Here is a 21,625-nt window from a genome sequence, read left to right on the forward strand (position 1 = left end):
AATGTCATCAAAGATATTAAAACCTACTGTACTTCACAATCAATTGATTTTAGCTGCTTTTAATATCCAACCCTATTTAACTTTTGTACCCGGAGTTTATGACAGATTTTTATTGACTAGATTTAGGTTGGAGGTTTTTCCCAGACTAGTCACCTTACCCAAAATGAATGATTGGTCCTCAAACCTCCAACTATACCCCTGTGACAATAACTCCAATCTACTATCCATGTAATATTGTTCTGCAAATTTTATACCTTCTTAAGGAGACTCTACCTGGTACCGATATTAAAAATGAATGGGCTTCGACATTGCTAGCCTGCTTTAATTGTATTACAACAGCTTGAAGATGTACAAAGTACATTTAAAATAGCGATTTATTTAAAGAGAGTTCTGAGACACAGGAATTGTATGTTCATTTAGAGCTTTATTCTGGATATAACACGTGAATTTACTAATGTTTTAAGCTTATAGTGTACTAGGCATCTTGCTTACATAAAGATATTAACAGGATATTTCTTATTTTCTTAGATCCTGTATAGACACCTTTCTATCATCATAGATTATGTAGCGATGTATTTTTACCCTGATATGATATATATATTTTATCTTTTAAAATGTAAATCATGTACTGATGTGTTCTATTTCTGCACTTTTATGATTGTTTTATGAAGCAACCGAATAAAACTTTTTGATTGATTAAAAAAAAAGAGTGGCAGGCCTAAATAAATAGATATTTGTATAAGGTAATGGCCAGACAACCAATTCAGATAGTGCGAGGAGTGAGGCCCAGAGGAGATAATAGAGTATGGGGTGCAGAAAAGAAAACACAAGAATGTGGCGTAATAGGAGAACACAGAGGGCTAGTGTTGTAGAGGAAGAGGCACGAACTCCAGGTAGCACAGAAACAACACGGCAGAGTCACTACTGAAGTTGGATTCACATTAGTGGGGTCCAAGAAGGGGCAAAAAAGTTTATTCCTCAATGAATGCACCTCTGTGCTTGTATCTAAAATGGAGCGACAAATCCCTAGTTGCATGTCTTGACTGATTCCAGCATTGCAGTTGTATGAAGGATGCCCAGAATCGCAGCATTTTACCCCCTCCCCCAGTTTACTGTTTCGGTACCCGAACACCTGAAGTGCTTTTTTTAGGACAGAGATCTGACTTTACGTTGTTTTTTGTGTGTGCTTATCTTTTAAATGTATTTACTGTACTTTCGTTTGCTGAAATCCTCTTTCTGGTTCTTAGACAACTACTTGGTTTTTCCAAACCTCTCAGGTGCCGAGTAGCAAATAGTTCGTAACAGTGATGTTATTGAAATATATTTAGGTATGCAATTTTCAAATGGCTTGAAATAAAATGGCGAAAATCTCAAAGGTGCTGTACGTGCGCCTGCATGAATGAGGTAGTAAGTCAAAATAACGTACATTACTAATAGTTTACCTTGTTGAAGATATTTCAACGTGGATTTACCCATTTGTAATTGTAATGGGGAAACGGTAGCATCAAGTTTATATCCTTTGTATTAAGGCCACTGCTGGGGATGAAAAGCGAAAGGATGGAGGAAAGAAGAAAGCTAAAGAGGGATCTGGGGATGGAGGAGGCCGCACTGAGGTAAGTGCCCTGAGTTTTATTGCAGTTGAACCAGTTATTGCACGGTTGTTACTTACGAAAGGGGAAAAAAAATCATACAAATGAAAAGATTTTATACTGTTTGATTGTACTATTTTTATTGTTGTGTGGGTTTATACGCTTCATTGTGTCTTTCATGGAGGGGGGCGGGCGGGTGGGAGACATTGTCCTATATAATTCTTTGTTTTTGGTAAACTTTCTGATCTTGACTGGCTTATATTTTTAGAACGTCTGCGCCCTGTAGTGTTTGTGATTTATTTCAATCAAAAATATATGAACAAAGTTTTAAATGATTTTTCACATTCGAAAACAAATAAGATAACAAAAAAACCTTGTTGAAAGTGTACTGATAAACATAGATCTAAGGGGCTCACGTGGTCACAGCTAAAATCCCTAGAGTATTTATTTTAAGAACAATTCTGCTCTTCTTAATCCCTCTGTATGGTTTATCAGCCTGTATTTAGACAGTCAGTATCTTCCCATTATTTTAAGCAGGACAGCATTCTATTCGGTAACTGTCTTAAAAGTTACAACCATCTTTCCTAACATCCACACTTAAATGATTACTACAAAAAAGTAAGGGCGTAAAGATTAAACTTACTCAATCAAGATCCTTTTTTAGACCAGCGTATTTTGTGCAATCTTTTGCACCCAGTCGTCCGTTTCTTGCTGCCACTATAATTGGCATTGGATGTGATTGTCTAATTGCACGGATAACACTATTGAACTAACAGCTACTTGTTGCTTGGCAATGACCGTCACGCATGCGATTAGAATGCAATTGTTTTCCCTCTATAGACAACCCTCGTAGCCATTGCTGCTCAGAAGAGAATTGAGTTACTACAGGCTGAATATGCAATATTACGTGTTCTACCACACACATTTGTATGCTTTTCAAGTTAACCCCCTCGTTACCCAGCCTTGGGATTTGTAATAATAATTTACACATTTTGCATAATGTCTGTTTTAGGCATAGATGTACTTTAAAATGACCCGTGCTGTACAATAAAATAGCTGAGTTTGCTAATTAATTTCGAATTTGGCTATGCGGTCACTCGAAATTATTGTTTTATTATTAATGTAACGATGTTTTGATATTTAAATGGATTCCCATTAATGTTAGTCCTTAATTTTTAATCTTTTAAGCTAAATCCATGGCCCGCCTACATCAATGAACGTCTTGGTATTTACAATAAGCTGAAAGCAGAACATGATGCAATTCTCGCGGAACGAGCAGCAAAAGAGAGCAAACCTATCAAAGTCACACTGCCTGACGGCAAACAGGTTGATGCAGAATCCTGGAAAAGTACACCCTATCAGATTGCCTGTGGAATTAGGTATTGTTCAAATCTCTTGAGATGGTAGTATTTACATAACCCATGCCGCAAAAAGCGAAATACAATGCATTACTGTTCCGCAACTCAATTGATCTTTATCCATGTTTCCAATGGAGCATATGTAACATCCATGTTATTTCAGCCATTCTGCCAAAGTAAATATGAATGCTCGTGGTTTTCGGTTTCCTATTCTTTCCTTGCCAAGATTTCCAGGTCTTTTACGTCAAGTTTATGTACCATTTGGCATGTTAAGGTTGTTGTCATTGAAACATTGCTGGTGAATTTGATACATTATTGATCACAAGTTGTCCATATCAGATGTAAGTATGACTTTTTTTTTGCCTCTTGCACCCCAATATTCATACAAGAATGAAAACATTATGATTTGTGGAATGTAAAGAAAGTAGACTTGACTTGGTGAGCTATGCACAACTGACATTGGATAGCATGGAATCTCAACTGGCAAGTATGGCATTCATGGCATTTGATATAGCTGAATATTTAAAAGTTTATAATTCAACTAAAGTACAAGACTGATATTTTGTGTAAGCTTTTTGGTGGGTGGTATATGACAATAAAAAATATTATGTAACAAATAATTGAAGATTTGATTTAAAGTAGATGCTTCAGTTATATTTTGCATTTTTACCTTCAAGTTCTTGTTGTAGTAACCTGTGCAAGATTTGTGTCTTTGCCTTTAGTTTCCCAAAGGGTAAGCATATTTTTTGGTATGACTGTTTGCAGGTAGTTGAAAATATGAACCGTTTGTAACATTATTCAGGACCGTTATATAAGAAATGTACCTGGAAGGCCTATTTTTTTTACTTATTTCATTTATAAAGTTTTGTATAGTGCGAACATGACCCTTACGGGTATCAGAGCGCTTTACACTTTTAGGTAATAGATACAATATTGGGAATAAACCGTATACATAGGCTTTCCTGTTTTCTGTTTCTATTTTTGGTAAATTCTGGTTGGGTTTTTTCAGTGTTTTCAAAATCTTAAAAAACAGTTCTTATCAGTGGTTACACATTTTCACACCACTAAAAACAACAGAAAAAGTGTTTTTCCGGTGTTTATGGAACGTTTTACTTTTATTATTGATTGCTTTCTGCACTGAAAGAACATGGTATATAGACAGTGTACTTATAGTGTACATGAGGTCCAAATAGATTTTTGCAAATTAATCTTATTGTAGTACACCATACAATACTTCTTCATTGAGTCTTTGGGTCATGTGCGCTCGCTCTTTCCTTCCCATGTAAACTTCTGTGAAAAGGCCCTCTCAGCATTCATAGCCCATTGGGCTGAGAACCATCAGCTAGGGGACACAGTTGGGATGACTCTTTCTTTGATGCCACATAAAAGCTTGAAATGATAAATATTTGCGTTTTAGTTCCTGTGCATAAGAAAACAGTGCACCAGAATGGACTAAAAAGTCAATAGCATCCCTCATTAACTCTTAAGATTGTAATGATGCTTTCAGCATACCATTTAACAAGTGGCAAGGATCTACTTCAGGGAATCACTTCAGCTCGGGTATCAATTTTGACAGGTCATCACACAACTTTTTTATATACGTAGCTGAATCACTGCAAATACAAACAATATCACTCCAATCTTTGATGAACTTGGAAAGAACCTTTTTTGCAGAGCATTACAAGTGACACTGCGTTCCATGTTTTCCAAAAGTCTGGTGTCATGTTTTCACCACTATCCCAGATGCTTGGTGATATATATACTTGTCACTATACCTTGCATTGAATGTTTAAAGCCTGAGGTGTTGGCAATTCACCTACTATCAATACTGACTCACTACAAACTATGGTTTCTAGTGAGTCTAGTGATGTATTAAGGGTTTTTACCCATTCTGTGGGTAAATGTGATGACACATATTAGGAAAGATGTTTATAAAACCAGCCATTTTACCTATCAGTGAAAGAATCAAATGCAGCCAAAATATCAAAAATGAGTTTGATATTTCCTGATTCTCTATAGTTTATAAAATAATTAAACTAGACCTAAAACATTAAGCTAAACCCTGCATCTTTAGACCAAAGGCCACAAAACTGAAAAAGTAAAAGGAAGAAGAAACAATACTTTAGTGGCATCCCTAAAGAACAAAACTCAAGCAGAATATTGTTACCCAGTCTTTCTTTCTGCTAGCTTGTATAACAAAGTTACATTGTATTGACCCCTTCAGGAAGAAAAAATGACTCTTTCACTCTCTTTTTCCTTTCTTTGAATGGCATTTAGTTTGTGGTTGTCCAGGTGTTTTTTCAGTGTTTATATGTTTTCACCGGGGAGGGCTATTTTTCTTTCAGTGGGGTTTTATCAGTTATTATAGGTTTAAACCTAAAACCCCACAGCCTACGTATACAGTATTGGGAAGCAAACATTGGTTTGTTACATAATTGTGCAAGACGCGTGCAAGATTCCTGTAGGTGTCAGAACTCTTCACATAAGGGTAGGGCAGATACAGCAATGGGTGAGGAACATTCAAACATATGTATGTACAAAGCAGGCTACTAATCTTATTCCCAGGTATATAATCATGAACAAAGTTATCAAGAAGAACGAATAGAGGGCAGTAATGGAGTTAAGTCGTCAAGGCCTATTCAGGCAGGAACTTGAGCATTAGAATTTGTTTGCACTTCCTTAGTAGTTGCATCGGTACACCTCGTCCCACAACCCTCACCACCCAAATGATACACAGACAAGCATGTTGGGAATAAAAAGTTGCAGGTTTATTTGTGATACAAATAACAGAGCGGGTTAACTGACAGGCGACCCCCCTATACCCCGCAACCCCTTGTTGCAGGGCGCCTGAAGTTGAGCCAAGGAAGCGGACACCAGTGGCCCTAGCCAGGTGTCGAACCTGGGAGTCACCAGTCTCCCACCGGTGGACCTATCGTCCACCTGCCCCACCTTCCAGACAAGGGAGAGTCAACTCACACCTTGCCCAGCCAGGCGGGGCGTTATTAGCAAACCCCCGGTTGCTCAGGCTTACAACCGCCCTAAGGACTAACGGGGTGCCGTTGAACCAAGTCCCCAAGAAGGGCCCCTCGGCTTATGTATGACTCAGCGCTGTGCATTTTGCACTGGGGCTTCAGGTCCTGTTCCTGCGCCTGTCCTGCATGGGGGGGGGGGTCGCCTTGTATCTCCTCCTGCAACCTAGAAAACATAAATACATCATTAATTTTCCCTCCTCCCCACTTCCCCCCTTTCAGCGGGTGAGCGGTAGGGAGGGGAGCAGAAATTGCGGGCCTCGCGTCCGGTGTCGTGGGGGAGTGAGGGGGGGGCCTAAGGGAAATATAGGGCCTGAGGCTGGCAAGGCAGCCTGCACGACCGACAGTGATGGAGAGGGCAGCAGCAAAGAGGGCGCCAGGAGGGAGGAGCTCCCCTATAACCGTCCCAGGAAAGGGGTTGGCCTATCCTTGCGTGACCCCGCCCCCCCTCCCTCCCCTGAGCTGGCCTCGGTTCCCTGCGCCCTACTACGGGGATTGCCCTCCTTTGGGGTCCCCTGCAGGGACCTCGGGCCTCCCTCGTAGTAGTTGCATCGGTACACCTCGTCCCACAACCCTCACCACCCAAATGATACACAGACAAGCATGTTGGGAATAAAAAGTTGCAGGTTTATTTGTGATACAAATAACAGAGCGGGTTAACTGACAGGTGACCCCCCTATACCCCGCAACCCCTTGTTGCAGGGTGCCTGAAGTTGAGCCAAGGAAGCGGACACCAATGGCCCTAGCCAGGTGTCGAACCTGGGAGGCACCAGCCTCCCACCGGTGGACCTATCGTCCACCTGCCCCACCCTCCAGACAAGGGAGAGTCAACTCACACCTTGCCCAGCCAGGCGGGGCGTTATTAGCAAACCCCCGGTTGCTCAGGCTTACAACCGCCCTAAGGACTAACGGGGTGCCGTTGAACCAAGTCCCCAAGAAGGGCCTCTCGGCTTATGTATGACTCAGCGCTGTGCATTTTGCACTGGGGCTTCAGGTCCTGTTTCTGCGCCTGTCCTGCATGGGGGGGGGGGTCGCCTTGTACCTTTTCCACAGCCCTGGGCGTGGCACCCGCTGCGCCCAGAGCCCCCACTACCTAGCCTTAGTCCTCCCTTATCACTATCTCCCTAGTTCTCGTCTATTTGCCCCCGCTGTTTCCAGAGCTTCCCCCAGTCTGGTAAGAATATTGCCACAGTGTACCCTGTCGGATCCCCAGCAGCCCGTAGCTTGGCAAAGGATTTCACATGGAGGAGGCCGTGCCTCATGGAAACCAACCCCGCATCTCCGTGAATTTACGCTTGGCTGCGTTTGCGCGCTTGCGGGCAATTACCATCGCCTCATGGGATCTCGCCCCGTGCCATAAGGGTCTCGGAGTTATCTCTGACCACCAGAGGCCATGCCATCCCCACTCAGTGTTACAGGGCCAGGTGTATTTGTTTACCTATGCGTTACTCACTTGGTGTTAGATACCTGCACGGGGTTCAAAAATGATTTTGCATGTATGTGTTGTAGTTGAGCCGACTCTGGTGAATGGGCTGCATGCCAGCTGAGAGACAGCCTTGTCAATCTTGCTGATGCTCACACTGCCCCCCACAATGCATCGTTAGTTTGTTCATTCTTTACTTGCAGCAGATCCGGTTCACTAGTACCTGCCAGATCTATGTGACATGCAAGCCAGAACTGTGAGACGAGCAAATCGACCTATGGCCCTATCAATGCAAAGAGGTTCAGCTACAATACAGGTGCCTAAATAACTTTATGTTAGGGAGACCCGGCCGAGCCACTTACTGTAAGATAACCGGCCCGGGGGCCCAAAGGCATAACCTGCACGAGTGAAAATTGCCTTATTCCTAAGGCAGCATAAGCAGTGAACTAAAGACGAGAAACTGTTTTACCTCTTCTTATGCTCCTCCTGTGAAAAATCAGATTTGTGCTGCATAAGTTGACATCGTGTAGCCTCCCTCTCTAATTTGGAACGAATTAATATTCCTAGTCTTTGTAACTAAGAAGCCCCTAACCAAGGACCACTTATCAGTCCCAGCGGCTCTGTCACGGTGTTACAGTTCACGTCACCTGGATACATTCTGGGGACCTATAAATCCCACGGAAAATTAAATTGTTTCTTGTCGCCTGTTCATGCCACTTTACCTATGGTATTTATTTATTCGAAGTTTTATATAGCGCGAACAAGATCTTTGCAGATATCATAGCGCATCACAGAAACCGGGGGTAGGGGCAGCAGGAGGGTGACTAACCAGACTATTGGGTACAATATAATAGTCAATAGAATAATAGGATAGCAGTCATGTACAGATAAAATACCAATAAACAATCAAGCGACCAGTAATATAAGACGGCGCAAAGTCTTTGGTCCAGCTATAATAGAGTTCAGGTGAACTTTGGCTATAGGGATGGCTTATATGTATATTGCCTTACTAATCTTTAAATAAGGCCTTAAACTGTAGCAAGTGGCTGTCCTTCATACTGATAATGTTACAATATCAACTAATTTACGAGCACTTCTAAAATTGTTGGGACTGGATCATTCGAGGGCCCCAGAGTCTGTGTAGGGGCTACATTCCTCCTGGTACGAACCTTAGCGCGCTCTGAATACGTTTAAGTGAGACAGATATGTACACCGACACCGTTGCAAAGTTGCGCTTGCAAAATTTTATCTGTAACCCGCTGTGATCAAATCTAAGTGACCTAAAATCTTCTAACTTCTAAGTTCCCGTTTGACATTGCATTGGAACCCGCATGTGTATAAGGCATTGAACTCACCTACTGTGGGCTACCTACTTCTTATATTGTTAGATCAGGGAAGTCCCAGCCATTCCCTAGGCCCTAGGCCTTCCCTTTCTTCGTGACTTGGTACTTAGACCACTTCTTAATATATTGTTTGCTTGGCCCCCAGGGCCTGCGTGTCTTGTTATGTGCTTGCACCTCCGCCTCATGCAGAGTTCCGAGGGTAGTGATAAATTAAATGCATCTATATTTTATATAACCTGTGTGGTGTCCTTTCATTTGGTATTCAAAGCGTTACATATGGTCAAACAGCTGGCTTTACACGCCCTCTAGGGTCTTTCACTCTGACTGCTCTGTCCATGCTACCTCTAGGATAGCCGGTCCTTACGGCTGACTTACAACCATCAGCCTAAGTGTTGTTTGGACTGGTGCAAGGTGTGCACCAGAATAGTGTGTTACAGTTCCAAAACTAATGGGAGACGGGGGGTATGCCTCCAACATAGGGTCGGAGTCTTTTGGTATTGTGGGTGTCCCACAAAGGAAAAACAGGTTCTAAAAGTTATGAAATGAGAAAACCCCCATCTAATGTACAAAGTTGAGAGCTCCCTTTCGCCGACTCTTAGTGGCTGTGGTCACTCTGTGCAGCGTCCTTTGAGGTTGTCGCTGAAGCCTGGCCTCATGTTGACCCCAACTGAGCTCTTAAAACTTGTTTTAAATATACATGATCTCCTCACTAGATAGGTAAAAGCAAGTTCCATGACATCACTTCCTGCCCTATTGCTAGTCAGCGCATCCTTGCTCGACCCATCATTCCCTGTCTATGGCCAGCCACAGATGGTCTTAGTAGGCCAATGATGTTCCTCATTGTCTGGTCTGCCTCATGCCGGCCTAGAGATGAGTATTTTTGTGTCTTTTACACGTACTTGTGACGACGTCAGGTGAGTCCCTGAGATACTTTCTAGACTTCTTGGGGTGGAGTTTCTTTTCTTTCTTCTCTTTCCAGTTAAGGGCCTCGCCAATTCTTATTCTATAAAAGTGCTCTTTTGTAGATTTTAAGTGCCCATCCAGTGGATCGTCGGGACCAGTCACTAAAGACCAGGAACAGCATGCGCCCCCAACATCATGAAAGGCACATTTTAGATATCTATTGATAATTGCTTTTAGTTGGTAAATACGCGATTGGGTGTTATTTAATTCTGTCTTCATGTGTATGGTGTTTGTCGACTTCCGGTGTGGTCCGCTCTATCTGGGAAAGGGGACATCACTCTGGGCTCACATGAACGAGCAGAGAATTGAAGTCTGTGATGGGGAAGGGGGGATGGCATGCATTGTCCCCGGGGTGTCCTCGTAGGCCGACCTCATACTCCTGATATGACGACATCGTCAGAGGGAGTTCGGGTTTCTGTAACGATATTATACGCCGTCCATCCGGCCCGTCCAGAGCAGCAAGCGCGTGAATCGCTCTGACGCGTCAGGGTAAATATATATTCCTTGTAGGCGCATGGGACTGCCAGAGGCGAACCCCAAAAGGCCGTACTGGCGGGGTGAGCGCAGATCACTTCTCGTACAACATAGGCGCGGCAAAGCTATGCGGTGAATTGCACATAAATGGATTTCGCAGCGCCCAACAAGCGCGGGCCGCCCGCGAACGCTGCTTCCTGGCGGAAGGCCCCCCAGTGGCCCATCACAATCGTGCCTGGTGTGAGGCCTAAGCCAACCATATATAACAGCCGTCGTTTCTCAGAGACCTGTACATGAGTACTACTGAGATGGGGACATTAAACATCAGTTTTCTTGCCAAAGGGCTAAGAAACCTCCTTCATGGAGCTAGAAATCCACGTAACATTAAGTTTCTTTCAACCAATGACATCTAAAAGGTTGCTTTGATGTAACTAGTTCTCTCACGAACGAAAGGCAGACCAAAGCAGTATCCCGAAAGGAGATTGTCTGTAAAAGGCTGGATTTAATGCACCTGTTCAAAGATGGAAACACTTCTTATACAGCACACCTGCCCTCCTTCTGGCCACCAGTCGAGAAAGTGTTACTTCACCCACCGATGCACTACTGAAGAAGCGACGCATAGCAGTTGTTTTGGCTGGATGAATGTCTTAAATACCTTTAAAGAAATACGTTCGAAATATTCAATCTGACGACTTATATTGTCAGAGAATATGGGTTCCCACATGATGGAGCGCCGGAATGACTGCGTTCTCTAATGCGAATTGGCTGTCTACGTGTAACCTGCAAAATATTTTACGATCGCTTTACAATTTGTGTGACTCTGTGTAAATCCCTTTCTGTGGCCCAAAGGAAAAGAGGATGAGTGCCCCATATTAATTTGGGATGCTTTGACCTAGCAGTGCCGCTCATAAAACACAAGGAGTCCCTTTTAACTAACCTTCTGTAACTGGCTTCCTAGCAGCCCCAGGGTAAACCCTGGTCTGCCGGGCTGGCGAGGCACCGCACTGCCAAGATGAGTCCCGGAGCTTCTCCCGCAATGTTGGAGTTTTTTTAAGGGTCTATGACTTAATTACTTGCTTCCGCTGAGAATACAAATGTCGAACCTCAATGTTATCTGTCCTGTTGCCAACACTTATTAAAGCTGGCATCTTTATTGCACGCAAAAGCTGGCATTTTATTGCCCGCATGGCCGGGCCAGCTCTCTCGCTCCTACCCCGCCTCGCGTCTACTTGTCCCCAAATGTTTCTGTTTGTCGGGAGGGGACAGCCCCCGCACCCCGAGTGCAGCCTGCATACATCTAATTTAATTATGCGTGGGGTGTCGAGCTGTGGTTGCATCCCAAGCCGACTCAGCGCGGTCTATGTAACCGTCTCCCCCCCGTCCGGTGTGGCGAGGCAAAGTTCGGGCCCCAACTGGCCAACACCCCTCCCCCCCCGGATACCATTTGTAGAACCTAACATACTTGGGTAACAGAGCGCCTTACATATCACCACTGATTCCCTTTCCTCGGCTCGGGGAGGACAATTGAATTTGCCAGAATCACAGGATGTGCGAGCGACACTCCCGAGACTCGAACCGGGCTCTTCCGGGTTCGAGGTCCAGCGCCCTCCATTAGGCCACATCCTACCTGATCGGGCATGATCTCCGTGAATATTCAATAGTATCACCACTCTAAACCCCCGGCGAAAAATTGCCAAAGGCGGGGGCCCCATGGTGGAAGGACAATAATTGATGTCACCCAATTATACTCGTCGCCAGTCTGGGAAACGAACCCTGGTCTGCCTGGCTCCTAAACCCATGTGCTCCCCACTCATCAATTACACCACGCGCTTCAATTGCACCACGCGCTTAACCGGCCCGGTACACTAAACACTCTATTGCGACCCACCAACCCGCGAGCGAAATGATAGGCTGGGGAGTATGGCGTTAACCGACACCCCCCTCTGCACGCACCCAAGAAGAGGGCGCTGTGAGCCATCTTGTGCCGACCGGCATGGCGAGCAAGCCTGCGTGGCGTACCTTCGCAAGCCATTCCGGGATATTTTAGCCGTTTGCCTGCATTAAGAGGCTCGAACCATGTTGGCAGCACTGAGGTCGGCCGCGCTAGCTAACCGCTAAAACCAGCCACACATAACGCATATCATCGTCGCCAATTGGGCATATCAGTAAATGCAGGCAGTCCCCGGTATCATCTACGTGACCCTTTAATGGGTATTACGACCCTAAAGACTACCGCAAAATTGCTAAACGGCGGGACCCCATGACGGAGAGGCCAATGAAGTCTTAATTTAAATGTAACCATTGAATGCGAGTGAAACAAACAGGTCCGTTCCCTTTCAGTAACTGCCGGGAACAAAATCCCGGATGAAGGGGTGTTAGGAGTTCACGTGTAGATGCCGGGGGTTGGACCCCGAGCCTCATCCTGCCGAGCATTTGCGAGCTCGAGTCCCATCTAGGGACACCCTTCGTACACGCCCACGCCGCCGGCAACCAAGCCCGAGCCCCCACCCTATCCACAAAGACCCCCGCAGGCAGTCTGCGCAACGAGTGTGGACCGACATGCGAGCATGTGGGGGGAGTGGGGGAGCCGGCCCTTGCCTATCCCCACAAATTTATGAGGACGGCCCGCGGCCAACTGTCTGGCCTCCCGACACCCTGAGCATCGGAGCACCGCATAGTCCATTAGTGCTCTGCGGCCAGGGACCGTCCCGCATCCGCCGCCGAGTGGAGCGCCCAACACCGCAGCAGACAGCAAGCAGAACCCCCCTAATCACGAGGCCTGTCTGGCGGGTAACAGACCGCCATCTGGCAGGGGTGGAAGGTGTAGTCGGACTTTTAGCGCGGCCCTTTTAGCCAGTGCGAACAAAGGCCGGAGACAGGGTCCGGGGACGGCAGAGTCTGTGCTCACTGGAAGCTGGCAGAGCCTGCTGATACTCACAGGAGCAACATCGAGCCTGCCATTTAAATTACAAGCAAAATTAAGGCCGGGCGCTCACAGGCTTGACTCCAGAAGCTGCAAGCACGCCCTCGCAGTCAGCTAGAACAGGTCAGAGTCTCGCACCCCCCGCAGCCGCCTGCGCCTAAAGTCCGTAGGCAGAGGCGCCACCGCAGGCAGACAAGTGCTCGCGGAGTCCAGCTTGCACCGGGGCAGAGATGGAGACCGCGGCGGACTATAGCTTCGCCTTACGACAATGCTGTAAGAGGCCCCCTACCACGAGAAACTCCCGGGCCGCGAAGGAAACACGTTTATTAATTACCACGTTGTGTCTGCGGGTACCCACCCTACTGTACGGCCGCCATCAACTTCATGCAGTGTGCCGAGACCCCTTGTGATAATCGCATATTATGGCTCCTTCACTGCCCATTATTCGTGCTACCCGGCCATCGAAGATAAGAGGAGGGTGCGTCTTTTGATTAACGCTGCCCAGCTTTAAATAAGCCTATTGGCGGACGCGGCGCGAACCAGACCAAATAGCCCCATACCTGATGGCATAAATTACTGGGCATAAAACAATCTACCTACAAGCTCCCGCCTCGTGCTGCCACCCAAACCTCACACGACAAGCTCACATGACCACCGCGACCCGGACCTCGTGCCTCCCCGTGGACAGAGCCACAGAGCCCTGTCGACTCGGGTTTTGCCCAAGGACGGGGCCCAGGGGGAGGCAATGGTGGTCCGCTTACCGTATCCTCGAGCAGAAATTGCGGGCCTCGCGTCCGGTGTCGTGGGGGAGTGAGGGGGGGGGGGGGCCTAAGGGAATATAGGGCCTGAGGCTGGCAAGGCAGCCTGCACGACCGACAGTGATGGAGGGGGCAGCAGCAAAGAGGGCGCCAGGAAAGGGGTTGGCCTATCCTTGCGTGACCCCGCCCCCCCCCCCCCCCCCCCCCCTCCCTCCCCTGATTGTACGGATTTCCGTTGGAAGAGAGAACCAAATCTTTGGGGCAATGCCAGAGAATGCTCTGTTCCTCGATCTCTTTTTGTGGAAGATCTGTGGTTTCAGGAGCATGGTACTTGCACTTCGAGTTACTCTCAACTCACTGATAGTTCAAGTATTTGAGCCAGGTAGATGAGGGTCTTGTAGTGAAAGGCTTTGTCCGTCATACAGGCAGTTTTTAGGGATTTTAAGGTTGGGGAAATGTGTTCTTCTCTTTTTGTCCCAGTAATCAGTCTAGTTGCTGCATTAAGGGAAGCCCTTAGAGGGGACAGGCTCAGTTTGGGGAGACCACATAGCATGGAACTACCATAGTCTAGTCTTGGCAAAACTATAGCTTGTACCGCCAGTTTGAAGTCTTTCTGTGGAAGGAATGGTTTGAGATTCCTTAGTATACTCAAATGATGATTAGCTCCCTTGGTTGCATTGCTGATATGATTCTTCATATTCAAGTGCAAGTCTAGCGTGAATCCGAGCGATTTAGCTGACCTCAATGATGTGGGGGAACAGTTGAAGGCTGTGTGATGTGTCATCCAATGGTGAGTCTTGGGAATGTGATTAGGGGGAGCGATGATAAGGAATTCGGTTTTGGATGTGTTGAGCATGAGGTAGTTGTCCGTGAGCCAGTTTTAAGTATTCATCAGGATTGAGTTGCGTGAGAAGTCTTCTGGGGAGGTGATTTTCATATAGTTGGGTGTTGTCCGCATACATATGAAAAAGAATGATTACGGAGTTGAAGGCATTTGCTAACGGTTCCAAGAATAAACTGAAAAGTATGGGTGATAGGGCAGACCCCTGTGGAACCCCCTTAGTTACTGTACGGGGCTGGGAAAGAGATTGATTCATCTTTATTCTTTGGGATCTGTTTTGAAGGAGAGAAGTGAACCACTTCTATACCAACCCGGAAAAGCCCATCCTGTGTTCCAGAGTAGATAGTAGTTTGATATGGTTCACAGTGTCAAAGGCAGAAGATAAGTTGAGGATGATCAATAAGCAGGATTTATTATGGTCAAGGAATTTTAAGACGTCATTCATGATGTGCATGAGTGCCGATTCGCTGCTGTGCCCTCTCCTGAAGCCAGATTGATGATGATCCAACAGTTGGTATTTTTTTATGTGTGAGCAGAGTTGAATTAGCACACATTTTTCAAGAAGTTTTGCCCTAGGGGGGATGTTGGAAATGGGACGGAAGTTGTTCAGATCAGAACTGTCTGCATTTGGTTTTTAGAATAGGGGAGACCTGTGCTGCTTTTAGACAGTCGGGAATCGTGCTTTGCACCAGTGAAGCATTGATAATCTTGGACCATAAGGTACGGATGGAAGCTTTTATTTCCTTGAAGGTGGAAGAGGGTCACTGAAGTGGTTAGACGGATTGATTGCACGGAGAGTGTTGTAAATGTCACTTTCACTGAGGTGAGTAAAGGTGTGCCAGGACGCCCTTTTTTGAGGCTTAAATTAGGGAGGATGAGTGGCTCTTAGTTGGTAGGTGGGACTGTGGTTTTATAGATTGGGAGAAGAGCCCTCTTTGATTCAATGTCTTAATTGATGCTATTCGTTTTCTAGGAGATGAAGGCGGCTAAATAGTCACATGTAGGAGAGCTGTCACCAAGGTCAGGGCGGTTGGGTGCTTTGACCGATTGTTGTTTAATGAGTTCTATATAGTTTCTTAGGGAGGTTGTTAGCTTGATTGAGTTGGGATCTGAAGAAGTCGGATTTTGCTGTCTTGACTTGTTTGTAAGACTTCTTGATAGCTCTGAGAAGGTTTAAATGTTTTATGGAAGGTATGGATCTCCAAGATCTTTCAGCTGCCCTCATCTTACGGCGTTCCACGTTTAGGTTGGAGTTGAACCAAGGTTTGGAAATTTTGTGGGAGGCATTTTTATGCTGCAAAGGCGCTATAGCATCCATGACACTAGAGATAGAGGAATTATAAAAATCTGTGAGGATTTGTACATCCTTCAAGTCTGCTTGTGAAGGCAAGGCATTTTTGAAACGGGTAGCTAGTTCTTCATTGTTTATATTTCGGAGGTTCTTTTTCCATTGATTCGTTTTCATGGGCTGCACCCCCTTTACCGACACCTTCCTGTTGATGAAGAAGAGGATGTAGTAGTGGTCGGACCAATCGCATGGGGTAATGGAGTCCAGTGTGATGGGGTTATCTTGGGCTATTATGAGATCAAGAATTTCACCCTTGTTGTGAGTTGAGCTACCACAGAATTGCCAGTTCATGATCCAAAAGGAAGGATTTGAGACAATTCACTATGGGATCATTAGGGTTAGACCAGTGTAGGTTAAAGTCTCCCAGGAAGATTTGGGACACTAGAGGGTGGCATTGGAAGAGATGATTTCCATTAAGTGCTCAATGAAAGGAAGATTGTCTCCCGGGGGTGGTAGAATGTATGTTGTTTGTAGACTGGGCAGGCTTTGCATGATATAGTGATGCATAGGTATTCGCAGGAGATAGAAGTGGGGGGTTCTGATTGCGAGATAGAGTGTGTGTTCCTGTGTATACAGGCTTTTCCTCCATCCTGTTTCAATGATCTGTCCATACAAATCATGTCATAAGTAGGTGGGACTAGAAGGTGAAGGGTAGGGGAGGAAGAGTAATTTAGCCAGGTTTCTGTGAGGATAATGATATCCAATTCATTGGTCAGGATGAGATATTAGATATCGGTTACGTGTTTACTAGCTGAACAGCAAGTGAGAAGTACGCATTTCAGTCGGTCGGTCAATTCGGGAGCTGGGGTCCGGAGGATGTTAACTCGCTTGAGGTTTTTGGTATTTATCGATGTGGGATTGTAAACGGGTTCTCTGTCAGGGCTAGCATGGATAGTTTGGATTTGACCCTGTAGGGACTTGTCAGAGCCATGAGGGGGGGGGGGGGGGGGGGGGGAATAATAAACAAGTAGATTAAGGATTTCATTGCTGACAGATAATCCTTAAAAACTTCACCCCTCCCAAATGCCTCCTCTCCCCCTTGAATATTTAAGCTGTTGGTAAGACTTTGTGAGACAGGGACGGGAATTGTCAATAAGGTTTGGTGTGCTGAGTGTTCTGAGTAAGGGGAGATGTTCAGTAATAATGGCCTACAGGTCTCTGAGTTCTTTTGTGAGAAGACACAGGTGACACGAGATCTCATCAAGACGAGCGGGACAATCTGGTTTTTAGTAGTTGGATATGGGTTGTATGGGAAGATCCAGGTAGGGGTTGTGTCCTTGAGCTACGGGGATCAAGGTGGCATTGAGGAGGTTAGGGTTAGTGCATGAAGCAGTGCGGTCTTGATAAGTCTCTGTTAGGGAGGAGAGAGGAACCGGTGGTGAATGGCGGGTGATAGGTGTTGTGTGTGGCAGATGGGATCGAGGCAATGAAAGGGCGTTTTAGGGTAAATCTGGTCAGGAGGGTCCCTAGAGGAGGAAGGGGCTGAGGAGTAGGGATTCCTGTGTAGATATTAAATACTGCCAGAATAGAGCCTTTTTGCATGCCTCATTCTGGGAAGAACGTGTAGGCTGAAAAGGCACATGCACAGCCATAGTGTGCCTTTTATGCTGTTATGAAGGTATGAGTTTGAACCGAAGGAAGAGTTTGACGTCTGATGCAAATTATCATCAAGAAAGACTGAGGAAATGCCCTTTTTGAGACCACCTTTGCTGGATTTGGTGCTGGCCTACTGACTCTGAACACTGAGGCACTAATGTCCAGTGCCCATTGTATCTGCTCTAACCCCTAAAATATTTGTACAATTGGCTGATACGTGGTTTGCATATTTGTCTTACATATATACCCTAGTATATGGTACTCTGTGTACCAAGGGCCTGTGAGTTAAATGTCACTAGTTGACCTGCAGCACTAATTGTGCTACTGTTACAGTGGCAAAGTGAAAACATGACTCTAGGACTGCCACTGCAACCTAGCATATCCGTTTTAAACATGCCTATTTGACCTGGTACAATACTCCTTTAGCCCAGTTTAAACCTTCTTTTTTAATACTGAAAGACAGCCCTAAGGTAATCCAGAAGTTCCCATATAGCAGGGTGCAGATATTTAGAAAGTATGAGATGTGTTCTTAAGTTGTACATGTCCTGGTAGTGAGAAAGCTCCAAAGTAATTTTTCACTGTGACAGGATTGGCTGTCCCATAGAAAAGCACTGGATAACATTGTAACACCTTATAATTCATAACTTTGGTTCTGGAAGTAGCTAGACTGAAGATACAAGGATTCAAATTAATATGAATTTAAACTACAATCTGATGGTAAATTTACTATTTTGAAATTGCCCCTTTTTGAAAGTTGGTATTTTCCTGCCTAAAGCCTATACGAACCTTTTTTGGCTACTTGCCAACTGTCACCTTCCAGCCTGCTGGGGAGTGTAAATTGATCTCAGGAAATTGAACAAAGGAGTTTTGGCTGGGAGGAGGTGTGGCTTTCTGTAGAGAGGACCTGGGGGATGTGGCAACCAAACGGTACAATCTTCAAAGCGGCTGCCCTTGTTACGAGTAAATGTAAACCAACCCTGCCATTGTCTAAGTTGCCAGAGTAGCGCCAAGCCCAGTGGAGGGAAAACCTGTTCCTGAACTGGTTTTGCGTGAGGAGTTGCTCATTTTTCTAGACACACCTTATGGGCTGCTCCCTGCTCTGACACAGGGAAGGAAGGTTCTGACATCTTGGATTTGAGCAGAGAGAGGCACTGTGGGATTTGTTAGTGCCAGATCGCCAGGAAGTGATTCAAGAGTGGGTGGGTTTCCCATTGGAGTTTTGTTCCTGTTGGACAGGGAGTCTCCCCCACCAGCAAGCTAGTGCCAGGTATAAAAGTGGCACCCCTGCTACCATCTTCGGAACAATACTAACCCTGCAGAAGGAAAAACTTGACTTCAGAAGAAGGAATGAGCCTTCTGTTTTACCTGTGGAGAGAAACAATAGGTGCTTCATCTGTCCTACTTGAGCCCAGCCTCAAAGAGTGGAGTCCAAGGGCTAGTTGGCTAGCCCCCTGTTCAGCTCCAGGAACCCAAACGCTGCAATACGTTTGTAACAAAAAAGAGCCCAGCTGACCAGTTACATCTGAATTTGCCCTGGGCCTGCAGCTTCTGTAAAACTGTTTCCAAGGGGTGGCCAAAAAATCCTGGACTTTCTTGGCTGGTGCTAGAGACTCTTGGCTGGTGCTAGAGTGTAATCTTCCCCCCTCCCAAGGTTGTAAAAGAGGACACTTAAAAAAAAACACATGGGACCATAGCCGAACTGTATGTAGCCTCTGTCGTTTCATCACCGGCCAGATTCAACTTGCTGGTTTGCCCCGCTGAAAGCAGGTTGACTTCAAGAAATATTTCCAAGTCGCAACGTAAAGGATTTCACGAGGACCAATCCCAAAAGCACCCTGCCGTCGTCGAACTCTCCGTCTGATCTAGCAAGTCGACTAGGAAATTCCTCCTTAAAAAAGATTGTCTGAAGGAAAACTTTTCACCAGGATAAACCTCGCCCTGTTGCCACCCCGCGCTCCATCATGATTTGCCTTGACCCCATCTAGCGCAACCAGATATTCGCAGTTGATGCTTTGTACTTTTTAGAGCTAGAAAACTCTAAAACTCCTAATAATCCTACCTTGGTTTCCCCTGATGTTTGTCGTTTTGGAGTCTATTTGCTCGGTAAACTGTATGCTATTATTGTAAATTGGCGTGGGCTTTTTATTGTATTGTGTTTTTGACTTATTAGCTTTTGGTACTAATAAATGCTTTACACTTGTTCCTTTGAGTTAAGCCTGACTGCTTTGTGCCACACCTACTCAGAACCGAGCTAAGGTTTGAATTAGAGCAGTCTAACTGGACCTGATACGGATTAGTGACATTACTAGTTGGTGAGGTCGCACAACCACCCCAATTTATAATCTACTTTCTCATAAAGACCGTTTATTTCCTTTTTTTTCAAGAGTGTTTTGAGTACTGGTTTGTCTTCTACTGAACCCTTCTGAGCTCTAATGATAGACCAGGAGGACTTTGAAGTCATTGTAAAATGTCCATGTCTTTCATTGAGAAGTGCCTGGAAATAGCTGTAAGAACGCAAATTGGCAGGCTCAAATGGCTGTTGCTGCATTATTACAATAGTTAGTATCATAATTTCAGTAATTACTTTGTTACCGCCCTATAATGGGGCAGGCAATTCGAAAACCTCTCTGAAAAAATTGTAACAAAATGCAAGAACTTTACAAATGTAAGTATTTTCTAACTCAGTAAGGGAAGTTTTGTAGGAAACCCTCTGCAAAAGCTAACATTGGACTATAGAAGTGGTTAATGTCCTTTTAGATCTCGTCTATAGACTGCTTCAGTTGGGCAAGAGCTCATGTCGTAACACACCACATATCACAAGACACATGTTGTGCTTGTAAAAGGGCATGCACACCTGTCCTGAGTGCCCTGCTGCATATGAAATATGTACTAAGCTAACCTAGCATGGATGAAGGGTTCTAGGTTTGTCCCTGGTAATGCTAGGTCCAGGACCTGGCCTGTTAGCTAGATTGATGCACCACGTCTGCTGTTATTGTAGATGTTGGACTATTGTCCCTGTCCTGTGTTTATCACATTAAGCAATAGTAGCAGCATGCCATGTTTTTGAAGTTTGTTGTGTGACCAGACCTTTTTCTTGCATCACTATGCCATGTACTAACTCTACTCGTGTTGAGTTCCTCAATAATGTGAAAGCCTAACCAGGCACTGACATTCCATGTGCATGTTGAGGGCATATAGGTGTGTAGTACATGTGTGGCATATGCATTATAGAGGGATTGTATCCAGGAAGAGAAGCCCAATGTTTTCCTTGCGTGAGGCTCAGCAAGAGAAAGCTGGTATGCCTCAGAGCACGAAGCCCAGAGTGACCCGTGTAGTGAAACCTACGGTTTCCTCCACCGAATGTCACCCTAGCCAGTCAAGAAGACCACTTCCTCTGCTGGGAATGAACTTTGCTGCATAGAGGTATTGTTGGTGGTTCCAGAGTTGTCTCACTGTAGTGATTGTGCGGTGCTCAATGTGTGGCTCAATGGTTAGAGCGGCAGACGCTGATGCAGAGGTCTAGCCCGGGACCAGGGTTCAATTCCCCGCCTCGGCGGGTCTTGGGCTCAAAATTCCACGGACCTGATAATTCTCGCCTCGGTGCCTATTCCAATCATGGAGTCCCACTCTGCAACTCTGGGCAATAGCTTGCTTGATCTCCACAACGGCCCCCACAACGCTAAGGATGCCTGGCCTCCACCCTGGGGGTGCCCAGGAGTGGACAGGGAAAGCCAGGACGGGTTCCACAGCGGTATTCAAAAAGCGCCTTGAGACCCTTGCGGGTGAGTAGTGCGCTATACAAGTATCAATTTACAATTTACATTTTGCTCTGAATGTGAAGAGGTGCCTGGCGGCTGCATCTCGAACTACTCAGAATTTCCGTTCATTGCTTCTATTGTTTTACTTGTTCTTCTGTAAATTCGCTAGGAGTAATTTCCATAATGTAGTTGGGGCGTTTTTTGTGAGAGGCCAAGTGACGG

General features: G+C 45.6%; 1 protein-coding gene across 1 annotated transcript in view; it reads left to right on the forward strand.

Moving 5' to 3' along the window:
• Positions 1 to 21,625, forward strand: part of TARS1 (threonyl-tRNA synthetase 1) — a 201,354-nt gene that overhangs the window by 28,801 nt on the left and 150,928 nt on the right. The window contains exons 2-3 of the mRNA XM_086960505.1: positions 1,530 to 1,613; positions 2,778 to 2,968. Of these exons, the coding sequence (XP_086816631.1) occupies positions 1,530 to 1,613; positions 2,778 to 2,968 (275 nt within the window). The remainder of the gene's footprint in view (positions 1 to 1,529; positions 1,614 to 2,777; positions 2,969 to 21,625) is intronic.

Source organism: Lissotriton vulgaris, chromosome 3_1 (assembly GCF_964263255.1).
Source record: "Lissotriton vulgaris chromosome 3_1, aLisVul1.2, whole genome shotgun sequence".
Taxonomy (NCBI): Eukaryota; Metazoa; Chordata; class Amphibia; order Caudata; family Salamandridae; genus Lissotriton; species Lissotriton vulgaris.